General features: G+C 36.4%; 1 protein-coding gene across 2 annotated transcripts in view; it reads right to left on the reverse strand.

The window, feature by feature from the left end:
- LOC145268259 (uncharacterized) overlaps positions 1-13065 on the reverse strand; it is a 47754-nt gene that overhangs the window by 14272 nt on the left and 20417 nt on the right. For both annotated transcript variants that reach the window (XM_080123605.1, XM_080123606.1), the window contains exon 2: positions 8055-8371. In XM_080123605.1, the coding sequence (XP_079979731.1) occupies positions 8055-8369 (315 nt within the window). In that variant the 5' untranslated portion in view covers positions 8370-8371. The remainder of the gene's footprint in view (positions 1-8054; positions 8372-13065) is intronic.

Genomic DNA, 13065 nt, shown 5'->3' on the forward strand with positions numbered 1-13065 from the left:
GTGTACTCCTTCCTCAAAACCCACTTGCACGACAATAACAACCAAGAGCAATTCACTCCAAACAGACTTTCCTTTATCTCAAACAAGGGGAGATAACTCAACTGTCTTAACTTAGAGATTAACAGTATAGATGTAAGTTTAAAAAACAAAGTTAATTAAATGGCCTTCAGCAATTACAGAATTACATTAAATTTCCATGTTATACATTTTCCATAGTGAAATAGACATGAATTCATTACTAAAAAAAAAAATAGGGGAGGGGGCTGCTTACAATATATATGAGAGTACAGTACTAATTAGATTAGTATTATGTATCATATGTACTATATCATCAAAAATACAGCTTACTTTAAAGAAAAATATGGATTTAGGATGTATAAAATTGTAGGGGGTCTGCTTTTGTATGGAGGTAGACACTAACTGAAGTAACATTAAAAATAAAACTGCGGTTGAATTTTGGGTTTAGGGTAAGGGTTATTTAATGATAATATGTTTATAGAAAAAAATGTCTAATATCTACTAATTAATTTCTCAACTTGCCCCTCCCATCATATGTGTGTATATGTGGGTGTGTGGGCAGAATAACACACACACACACACACACACACACGCACACACACACACAAAAAAAAAAAAAAAAAAAAAAAACAGATTAATTCTTTGATGAAACAAAAATAATCTAACAGACCTACCCCACCATGAATCATTTCAATTCTTAACCTTCATGGCAAAAATAACATTTTTAAGTTTTCAGAGAGAACTGTTATAAGAAGGGAAAAGGAGGACAAGGTAACAAGACGGAGTAGGGAAGGGAAAGAGTGATAAGAACAGAAAGAACATAAATAAAGATAATGCAAGAGAGAAAAAAGGTTCATTAGGTTGTTTTTATTTTACAGTATATCAACCCTTTTTGGGTTGATTAATGCTGAATCGAATAATTTGTGAAAAAGATTTTATGCTTCAAGTTCTTTATTTCTTCAAATATTTATTCACATTGTTTAGTTTGGTTATTTTGTAGAAAAAAAGTGTTGCTTTTGTTTTGTTTTGTTTTTTACTTTACAGAACATGGTTGAGTTTTGCAAAGGAAACGGAAAAAAAGAAAACAATATCATCAATGTTTGGTGTATTTTTAGTCAGGAAGCCTGTATTTTCAGGCAGCCAGATCTGGTAGCACTGGATGCTCTAAAAGGTAATACCACTCTGGGTTAAAGCGGACCTGGGAACAAAGGTAACCAAGAGGCAACTCCTTAATTCCGACAGCAAAACATAGGACCTCACTATTGGAGATCTTAAAATCATACGCAGGACAGAGAGAAAAAGGGAAATAAAGTCCAGCCAAATAACAAAGTTAAAAAAAAAAAAAAGAAACTGTTGCCAGAAAAAGGCAGATTTAAAAAAATAAAGCAGACTTTGATAAAAGAGATATGGAGACTCTGATAACACCAGGGGAAATTCGCTTTGTCTGGATTTAAAAAATAAAAGCAAAATCAGAATTCTGCTAAAAGGGCAGATAACTCATATCCCTAAATAGTGTATAGATCTTTGAAAGAAAGAAATAGTGCCAGTAGAAAATTCAAGATAAAACAAATATTTCCGATTAACAAGTCCCAAAAACACTTTAATATATAGCAAAGCTTATAATGAAAGCTATTCAAAATTTTGAATTGCATTAAAGTTGTATTTTTTGGATTATTTTGGACTACTTTTTTCGTCTTTGGTGTTATTCTCACAATGTTTCAACTAATGTAACCGACCTTTTCTAGGTACATCTTTGTCGAACTCTTGAATGTGGAATTTTGAAAAAAAACTTTTATTTATCAACAGAGGCAGATTGCTCTCATTCTGTCAGCCACAACCAGGTAGAAGTAACTTGTAATTGATTTCTTAGCATCATCTGCACTGAGGATTGACTACCAAACTCCAGATGACAAGTTACTTAGAACTGATTAAACTTAACACTTATATCCTTCCTAGCCACAACACAGTGTGAATAAGATTGGAGATGAGAATAATAATCCAAATTATTAATTCCCAACTAAAAAATTTGAGAAACATTCTATTAAGGTTGTCTTGTAACATGACCATTTAACTTTGTTAAGGGGACAGCAGTTCTGTCTATTACATAAGACTCACTGTCCTAAAGTGCTTGGTAAACCCTTAATTCAGTGATATGCTTTATCCTGGATCTTGACTAGAGTTGGGAAAGGAGTTGGCAGAAAGCGTGACATGCAAAGGCAATTTATTTCATAAAGTATAGGGTAAAATTCTTTTAAATGTGACAGTTTTAAAGTAATTTCATTAATTAACGAATAACTTGAAAAAAGAGGGACAGGAGAGAAAATCTACTTTCATTCTGTCTTCTTATTGATCAATTTACATGATTTTTGGAATATGATATTTTCATTTCGTCACAGCTACATACATCATACAGATTCTTCTTTATTTTTTATTTTTAGCATCAGGGGAATTCTGGACAAGAACCAAAATATTGAAATTAAATATTTGAATTATGAGCCAATTTCGCGCACAAAAGATGTTCTTTGACCCTTTTCTCCTCTGTTAAGAAAATAGGAAAATTACATTGACTACATACATTTCACAATGATTTCATTATTTCAACTTCAAAATTCAAGCAGTAATTCTTGAGTTTTCTGTCAATATGGTAGCAACTCCCGGAAAGTAAAAGCATATTTAAAATTAGTGCACATTTATCAAATAATCTTATTCATTATTTTTTTTAATTAAAGTTCTCTTCAAAGTAAATACAAGGGTAATTCCAAAAAAAAAAAAGAGTTGAAGAGCTATGAAGATGAGAGTGGTGCCATAAAAACAAGCGATCTTTTCTGCTCCAGAATTTACTTTTCCACATAGTCACCACCATTCTTATTGCACTTTTGCCAGCAATGGGGTAGTGGCTGTGTATGAGCATCTAAGCACACTTTGTCACTCACATCTGTTGCCACCCTGAAATCCACAAACCCATCTCCTAACTGCGCTGACATTGACTTCGTAAACATTCAACAGATGTCAGTGAATGTTGATCAATTCAATTTTTTCTGCATGGAGGAATTTAATGACACATCTCTGCTTCTGATGCACATCCATGACAGGGGTTGCTTTCTTAAGAGTCTCATACCATCATTATCTGCAACATAAACAGATGAAACCTTCAGGTCATGAATGTAAGAAACTTTATTCTTCATAACAATGCAATTTGTAATCCCTTTTGATTCATTCGGACAAAACAAAAAATAGGAGGCATTACTTTTGGAACGCGCCTCATAATAATACATCACATGAAAAGTAGTTGTTTGGTTGGCTAAAAGGGAACGCTAAAAATGGTGGAACATTTGTTTTTAATATAAGTCTTTTTGTATTTTTAATTTAGAATATTTTGTTGTGAAAAATAGGTTCTAGAACATCCAGCATTAATGAGAACACCAGCTCAGATATGCCAATTTCAAATTTATGGTTAGTTTGGCTTTTACATCAGCCGTTTAACTATGATGCCACCACACATATACACACAAATTTGCTTTATAAATTTTTTCCAATCTTCCTATTCTTTTGTTTTTGCTGAAAATGTAGCATCCTACTAGATGCCAGATATTCACCCTCTATTTCAGAGACTCACATCTAGATATATCTTTAAGACTTTTACTGTTCTATTAGGTGCAATCGTTTAGAAATTACTCTTGCGCTTAGTTCACTGGGTATATTTGTCAGATAGCTTTTTAATATTTTTTTTTTTTTCATGAGCCTGGTTGCTCCTATAATTACTGGAATAATAACAATCTTCCTAAGATTCAAGTTTCTTTTCATGTCGTACATAAGACCTTTGTATTTCTTCATCTTTTCTTTCTCAGCTCTGTTTAAGCCAGATTCATTGGGGACACTAACTTCTACTAAGGTTGCTTCTTTCTTCTTCTTGTCCCACATCATTATGCCAGGTTTGATAGCTCCGTTTTTTTGGGGGTTTGTAGCTGTAAGAATTGCATAGTCATAATGGATGGTGTATGACTTATTTCCAACTGTTCTTTCTGGTAAACATGTTCCAAAAACTTGCTGCTACATTCTATATTCAACTTTTTACAGATCGTCCATTGGAGATATTTACACACTATTGCGTTGCATCGTATTGTAGCCATCCCCTAGCAGAATCTTACAGCTGAGTGTCAGGGGGTTCATACTCTCTAATTCTGTGTGGCAGAACCTGCACTTGTAGTTACTGAGACTATTTATCTTAAAAGTATTGGTCATCATAATCACTCTCTCCTGGTCATAATTGAGCAATCCTTTTTTGAACTGGCCTACAGGAACTTCCTTATCTATATAGTCCTGAGAGAGATCTCCTAGAAAATATTTGGCATATTGTTGGTCGGTTCATTCTTCTAGTTTTTTTTTTGCAATGAAAGGTTTTTTCAATGGCTCTTTTGGGCTATTACTGTGGCAGGCTTATTTGGTATTTCTGTCTAATTTGTAACACAGTCTTATCCAATGTTGTGCTGGAAATTGTTCTGCTGGCTTTTCTTTCTTGATGCTGATGTACCATCATAAGGTTTGAGTTATGGGTTGGTTGTTTTTGTTTTACGGCATATGAACCCTTTTCGGGTTATTTAATGCCGAATCCAAAGATTTTGAGGAAAAAATTTTTTAATAGAATATATTTGTTGTTTTCAAGTCGGTTTCTATTTAACCCATAGTTGTGACCCTAACAGGTACTATCACTCCAGGTCAGAGTGGACCTGGGAGCAATGGCAATTAAAGGGTGGCTCCACACTACCCAAAGCCCGCAAGCTGGGGCCTCACAACTGGATATAGTTTAAGGTCATATCCAGGACACCCATTGAGGGACTTTTACCCTCTGCAGGGGGGCAGTCGGTGTATTCTAATGCCCCACCGACAGGGCCTTAAGTTATGGGAGTTCATCAGATATTTGCCAGTGCACATAATTACAGCTCAAGATTTGTCCATTTCTTACAGACGCATGCCTACTCCTCTGTACAGAAATAGACTTGGCAGACTCTGGTTTCTGTACTTTATTTTGTACAGCGTCTAAATTTTTCTTGCTTAGTGTCTAGCCTGTTACTATCTTTTTGTAACCAGTCAATAAAGCCAAAGCTGTATGTTATCAGACATGGCAAGTTGGTTAATGCCAGCAATTTCATTTTTGTTTGTAAGTCGTGTTTTGCAGAATTGTCTTATATGGTATACATATTATGAATCAATTTTGCTCTCATCTTAATATATCAAATTGAATAATTTTCTTCAATGCCAACATATCTGTATTGTTCCTACCTTTCTAAGTCTTTGAAGTTAGTCTCTTCATAAAGTTGTACATCTTTAGCACGGATCTTTTCAGCTCTGAAGAATCACTTGCCGCATTTGACCAGACCAATCTTCATTCCAATGTATTTGAAGAAGGTATGTAAAACCCGCAAGCCCTTTGACAAGCAGGATGTATGAAGGTATGTAAAATGTATGAAGGTATGTAAACGTAAAAGACTATCAGGTGATCGATGCTTTTGTTTGGGCCTTGGGTCTTGTTGGTGGCCCTAGCTTGGTTTGTAGGTATTACTACATTTAATCAGTAACAAACCTATCACCATGCAAAAAAAAAACAAAGAAGATCAGCTGTCTCCTCGGAAGATTTCTTTTCAAATCTTAAAATCCGGAATTGATATTATTCCATGGATGTTTACCACATATTTATATTTACTGCAATGGTCTTCTTGATAACCGGATGGATCTTATATAATTCGAGGCACCCTAATAGCCATATGTGGAACACACTATCATATGCTTTTCAGTAATCAATTGAAGACATGCTTACATTTCTCTGCCTCTTCCTACAGTCCTCAAGGATGGTCGCATTTATCAACAATTGGTCTTTGATGCCTAAACACTTCCTTCTACATTCTTTTTTATTTTTTTTAGGAATACTTTAGATAAGATGTCCATAGATGCTGTCTGCAACCAAACCAGTGAAGAACTTGTAGGTGGTAGTGAGAGCGCAGATGTATTTTACTCATTTTGGGTACGAGGGCTGTATTACCTTTTACTAGCCATGCTGGTGTGGCCTCTTCATTTCTCAACCAACAATCTGATGAAGCAGTTGCTATAGTAACTATGAAATGCTGTTAGTTTCTTCAGCCAGAAATCTGATAGATTATCTATACCCGATTGTTTTGCAATTCTGGAATCCATCCTACTTTCTCTTTACGATTCCAAACATTATTCCTGGATCTAGCATTACAGACTTGCTTTCATTACTTTAAGCTTATATCCAAAATCTACTGTACCTCTTGATCGTGTTATATCGAGCACTGTCAGTAGATGCCAAGTAACCTGAACGATTATTACTATGATCGTTGTTGATGTTTGGAAAACACAATCTTAGAAAATATGTATCAAGACAAATTAGGTATTTTACAGACAAAATATTTATGTCAGAAATGTATCAGAAATGTTAGCTAAACAAACAAAATATGTGACAAAAATAATCAGCTGATTTGTCTCTTTGCTTACGTGTGTTAATGCCGCAATTTCTTATTTTTTTGTCCACCTAGAATTTTTAATATATATATAACTAGGCATAAGAATAATAGATGAATACTGTGATGAAAATAAGAAAACAAAACCTTAAAATATGAATTATCAGGTTGACAAGAAAGCTCTTGCGGTTTTTAACTTTTAAATTCAGATGAACATATCTCGGCTCAAACAAAAATTTATTGAACGAAATAAGCACTACTAGAATCAACACGCTTTTGCCAATGAAAAAGCAAGTGCATTTTTGCCAGTAATGTAAACAATTTTGCGTTCTGATGGCGATGAAGTCGCTGAAAGAATTTTTGATATCGCTTAGGTTTTTGAAGCATTTCTCACGCAAAAAGTTGTCGAGATGCTTGAAAAAGTGGTAGTCAGTAGGTGAGAGGTCTGGAGAGTATGGCGGTTGAGGCAGAGTTTCGGTTGAGCAATGTGCAGTCAGGCGTTGTCGTGGAAAATTAGGTCTTTTCTTTTGATTAATACTGGATGGTCTTGTTGAAGTTTCTGATGCATTTTATCCATTTGTTGACTACTTTTCTGCCATAATGATTTCGCCTGTATTCAAAAAACTATATGGATGAGACCGGTCGCAGACCACTAAACAGTCAGCATGAACTTCTTTTGGTGTAACTCTGGTTTCGAGAAGCATTGTGGAGCTTCATCGACATCTAGCCACAGAGTTGAGTGTAACTGGTCGTCATAAAGAACCCACTTTTCATCGCAACTGATACTACACTTCACTTTTTCTGTCTTTGATCATTGGAGGAGAAATCTTTCTAGACTGAGGCAATTTTAATTTTTTTTTTTTTTTTCTTAACCAGAGTGCCTCTTTTTGGGGAGCTGGATTTTCCCCACATCAAAAACTAACCTTGTGTCTTACTCTGTCTTTGTGGGGAGGCAAGTAAGTAGGAACATGTCATTCCTGTTGTGTATAAAAAGGAAGATAACACTTTATAAAGGTCTTTTGATTGTTGCTAAATTCATAAGGCACCCATTTATCAAGTTTTCTTTCTTTTCAATCTCTCTCAAATGGTTCGATAGCGCCATATATGTTACGTCTAATTCAGAAACAATTCTTGAACAGTTGTGCATGGATTAATTTTGACTAAGGCTCTTAATTGATCAGTGTCAACATCAGATGATCAACCACTACGCTCATTATTTTCAAGACTTATCATCACCACAAAATTTCTTAAATCATCATTGTGCTGTGCATTCCTGGACCAAATGCCTCATTGATATTGCAAGTTGTTTCAGCAGCTTTTCTGCCTAGCTTGAGTTGAAATAAGAAAATTGTGCAAATTTGCTTTTTTCCCGTCATGTATTCAACGTTCAAAGAAGACAATTGTTTTAAAACGATTGTAATTTAAACAATTAGAGTGAAAAATGCTCCTTAAAATTATATATAAAGTAAAGATATTATAATGAAAATTTATTTGAAAATACATCATTTGAAATCAAAATTAAAAATTCCGCAAGAACTATCTCATCAACTTAATACTTACAGTGAATGGAAAGACGGGTGCCGTGGTGCTACTATGTGGTTCTTCCTCATCTTGTTGCCAAACATTATTCGGAACGACTGTGAAGGATCCAGTGTCTTCAGATATTTCTACGGGAGGCGGATACTCAATAACTTCACCCTCTTGTGGCAACAATTCATAACCGTCATAATCAATATCAGCATCACTTTCACTTTCACTTTCCGAACTTGTTAATGTAATAATAAAATCTGGAACACTGTCATCATTTTCAACGTTATTGCATTCGGGATTGTCGTCGGTTGGTTTGTCACGGTCTTCCTTTGGTACAGGCGACATCGCTGACAAAAGAACAAGAGAAAGGGAAATTAATATCATCAGAGTTTTGATAAGAAAAACAAGAATGGATATACCTACAATCTGTCTATTCAATCTGTGCTTTGAGTAATGACAATGAATGGAACTCTCGGTGCAGATAGAGTGCATGGCAGTCGGTGTGATAGTGTGGGATTTGTTATGTTGAAGATTCTGTTCAAGAGGAAGAGACTAGCAGTAGATGCACGACTCTAGACGTGACAATATTTCATGCATGAGTGAATAGCAGTTTTGTAGGGATACAGAATGCTCTCCATTGTAATCTATCACAATAAATAAGATTCACCTCCTTTGCAGCAGCCTTGACAATGTCCTTAATGGATTTGTTCCAATTCATGTTGCCCGTAAATGTTAGGTTGAGCAGTTTGAAGGATGAACTCTCAGGTAGAGTATTATAAATCATGGCATGGCATGAGAAGGTTTTTTGTAATTGTTGAAGGAAAGAAGCTTAGTCTTAGTAGCATTAAATCCTACCATCCATTTACAGCTCTACTCTACTACATATTGGTGGTCGTTTCGTAAGGTTCAGACATTGCCTAGGATGATTCTGCATTTGTTTTGCGAGCATGTCTGGAATAGAGTGTGGTGTCATCAGCAAATATATCCATTTCTGACAATTTCATCAGGGAGGTAGTTTACGAATATCACTATCAGGAATAATAAAAGTTCAAGAATCAACCACTGATGTACAGCACAAGCACATTGACACACTGGTTCTCGCCAGATCACCTAAGTTAAGCAACACTGAGCCTGGCCAGTACCAGATGGGTGACCATTTAAGAAAGCTAGGTGCTGTATGTACCTTCCGGGAAGGTTGGGCGTGGGGCCAGCACCCTCACCCTGTAAATGAACTCCTCGCTACAAAAACATCTACAAAAAGTTGTAGATGGCCTATGCCTTTCCAGGGGCTCAAAGACTACATTTTTTTTTTAATCGACCTCTGGGGCAAACACACATTAATGTCATGTTGTTTGAATGTAGAGTCTGGTGGCTCTGATACAAAACAGATGCAGATACAAAGAACAACCTTTCTTTTGTCTAAGAAGGATCTGATTATATTAAGTATTCGTTCAGAAATAGCATATAATTAAATTATCTTGAGATCTTCATGCAACACCCTATAAAGGTTTGAATATATTGAGGGTTACCGCCTTAGATTCTACTACCTTATTCAGTGCATGGTATATCCATCCTGAAATGATTAAAATATCTGCAGTACACATTTGTTTTCTAACTTTTACAAATTAATTCACTGTGTAAACATAACGAACAAGTGAAAAAAAATAAATAATTGCAACCAAAGGCAAGATAAGTCAACATTAACAAGTGTCAATAATGGTAGAAGCGCTGGTATCACATGTCAGGTGACCTAACTGTTCAGATTTTTCACTGCGGGACCTACTTATTTAAGCTGCACACAGATTCATTGTCAGCGACCTCGAATACTCCTAAAAAAATTAGAGTGGCCAGTGTTCTTTTGTAGCATATCACTATATTTACCAAAAAATGATCCACATATTTATTTTATTTATTTATTTTTGTTTTTTGAAAACTGTCTTATTTCAAATGGCCGCTTAAAGATTACTCCACGATGTGATAAGTCACTTCAATACGCCTGTTCTCACATGAACGTATCATGTAAGAAAAACACTACCAAAGGCGGTGAAATGGTGCAAAATAGTTCCAAGGTCCAGGGTTTCATACCATGCAAAGTAAATTTGCAACGGGTTTGATTATCAGATTCGTTGTCAGCGACCTTGATTACCCCTAGAAAAACAAATTATCAAATCTGTTGGAGAATTTTTTCTCCTTGGTCCCAAAATCAGTTACCACCATTCTTGAAATTGCTTTTTCTCTGTTAATAGCTGTATATTGTTGGCCCTTTGCAGTCCTAAGAGGTCAACCCTCCCAAGGTTTGTCTTCTTTCTTTAGCTGGTACTTGTGCATTTAACGAACCAGACGTAACTCAGCATTTGCTCGGCTTTGTCCGGCGCATGACGTCAACAGCCGGATAAAACCGAGCGTTGGCGATAAAATAAAAACAACGCTACAACAAAATAACTGTACAATTAAATTGTAAAATGTAGAAACAAAAAAATTAAATAAATAAAAAGCAAAAACCTACCGTTTATTTATGTTTTTTGTTTTTTTTAAATTATTGTTTGGAATTGTTTTCTGTTTTCAAAATAAATACATATAAGACAAGTTTTTTTTTGTTAACTGTTTTTTTGTCTGAACTGTTTTTGTTTTTTTTCAATTTTTAACGTAAAAAAAAGGGGGGGCAGGAACAAGGATTATTTGCACATTTTTTTCGCCAGAAACAAGGATTTGTAGAAAAGTTTGATAGAAAAGTAACTTATCTTGCCTTTGATAATATTTGTTATATATTTATTTTTTGACAACTTTTTTGAATCTATGTGTACAGTAATACAAACCCCTTTTTATTTATTAGTGGAAGGTGGGTTTCGGCCTTCCTATTTGGTACAGTGACCAAGAAACCCTCCTTTTCGGCGGGGTCGTATTCACCGAAGACCCAGACCGGTGTCCCAAGTCTGCCGGCGGTTAAAAACGGACTCGTCGATTTCTACCGTATGGCCTGGGCCTCCAATCTGCCGGGGATTCCTAAGAAAATAGTCCCTGCATATATCACGCAGCAAATTTTCCAATCCACGATTGTGTGGCGAGAACGTAACCCACATTCGCGATGGAGATTTTTTGTAGATGCCATCTCGAACGCCCATAAGTATATTATTTTTATTATACACGCGATGGTTAGTAGGGATTTTGAGAAGGTCCCAATCCTAATGGAGGTCCATCGACGACATGTTACACTTCTACACCTCCAACCGTAAACGTCGGAAAGGCTTGTTCTCTTTGCAAGTACACAATCCTGGCCAAAATGTAAATAAACACCTTTTCTTTTCTGCCAACAATTTCCGTTGCTGGCAAAAGTTTAGTGCAGCCTCTGGGGTCTGGAGCTGGTCCGCAAGGTTTGTAATATTCATTATTATTTCGTCAGTTATCTTTTTAAAACAAATTTTTTTTAAAACTCTTCAAATAAGCGTTTCTTGAGTTGTGACACTCTTCCAATTGATAGCGAAATTCTCGTCTGCTTAATCGGCAACGCTCGGTTATATCCGGCTGTTGACGTCATGCGTCGGACAAAGCCGAGCAAATGCTGAGTTACGTCTGGTTCGTTAAATGCACAAGTACCCTTTAGTTTATTGCTAATCACTTAAGGCGCCCCTACAGGAGAATGCTGATGGAGCTACCCAAGTAATTTTTGCAGGCTAGTATGCTCTTCCTCTAGAGTGCTGGCTCTTCAACCCCACTTCCTGACTCTTGTGTCATGTCATCCTGCTGGGAGAGGGAGATAAATAACGTTGACTGAAGCAAGGCCACTCTTCAACATGGCCATAGTAAAGGACTGATTGTTATTTGCCTCCAAAAGAGAGCCAGGTTAGACACACGGTTGTTTTTTTGTTTTTTTCACAAAGGATATGTTGCAGAGGGTCGAAAGGTGAAGTTGTCAATTGACCGTACAACTAAATAGACACAAGGCAAAGAAGTAACAGCGATAACAAAGAGATGACAAACACAGATGATCGATTAAAGATGATAGATGTCAGGTTTTATTTACCAAAAGAAAACGGTAAACCATTTAGCAATGAGAATCAGGACTCAGAATCGATTAGAGCAATAATGGGCGTCTCGTAGGGTTGAAATCTGTGCATACCTGAGGTATGTGCCAGGTTTGTTCAGATTGTGTAAACGGAATCTGATATTGGAAACTGGTAACCGCATGTAAACTGCATACTGAAAGTCAACAAGTACTGGAACTGGTGGTTAGACGTCAGTGGGCATTAGAACAGATAGTTGGACAGTGATGGGCACTAGAGCTGGAGGATGGACATCAAGGGCTGCTGAAGACTGTGTCTGGAAGTGCTGGAGGCTGCCGGAGTCGCTGGAAGTTGCATGAGTGTGCTGGAGTCGCTAGAAGCTGCAGGGATTGCAGGAGTGGGCTGGAGCTGCTGGAGTCGCTGGATGTAAAGGGGAATCTCAGAGGAGAGACAGAAGCAGAGAGCAAAGTATGTATCACATTCAGGTTGTTTGTGAGTCATCCTTAAAAGGAAGGTTTGAACCGCATAAATAGTTTGGTAGTTAGCACTGAAAAGAGTTGTTTGGGTACTGCTGCTGCTCCTGGTTCCCACAGCTTTTGGGCTCACTCACTTGACAAGCATCCAGACCAAACTCGCTGTCTTCATAGGAAGGTGTTCAAGTTACAGGAATCGGCTCAGTAAACATACAAATGACTAAAATTAATTTCAGGTCAGATTTCTTACAGTCAAAAATGTCTGGAGTGTTTATTACCTGTGTATATATTAATCTTGGCCTAAAATAAAAGTCTGTTTTTGTTTAGCTTGCGAAAAATGAAGTTCTATGCATTTTCCGTAGTTGTTGAATACGTCATTGCTATTTTTTTTTTTTTTTGTGTGGTTGTGACTTATTCAAGGAGTGCTGGTTTTTGCTGATAGCGTATTTGTGTTTTTGTAAACACAAATTGGAGCGGTAACTTGAGACCATGACAAATTTCCCCCAATAAGGGTCATTTAAGGCTGGGAGGATTTCTTATTCTTTGATTGAAGAAAGAAATAATACA

This window comes from Euprymna scolopes, chromosome 43, assembly GCF_053919585.1.
Source record: "Euprymna scolopes isolate OS-2025 chromosome 43, ASM5391958v1, whole genome shotgun sequence".
Lineage (NCBI taxonomy): Eukaryota > Metazoa > Mollusca > Cephalopoda > Sepiida > Sepiolidae > Euprymna > Euprymna scolopes.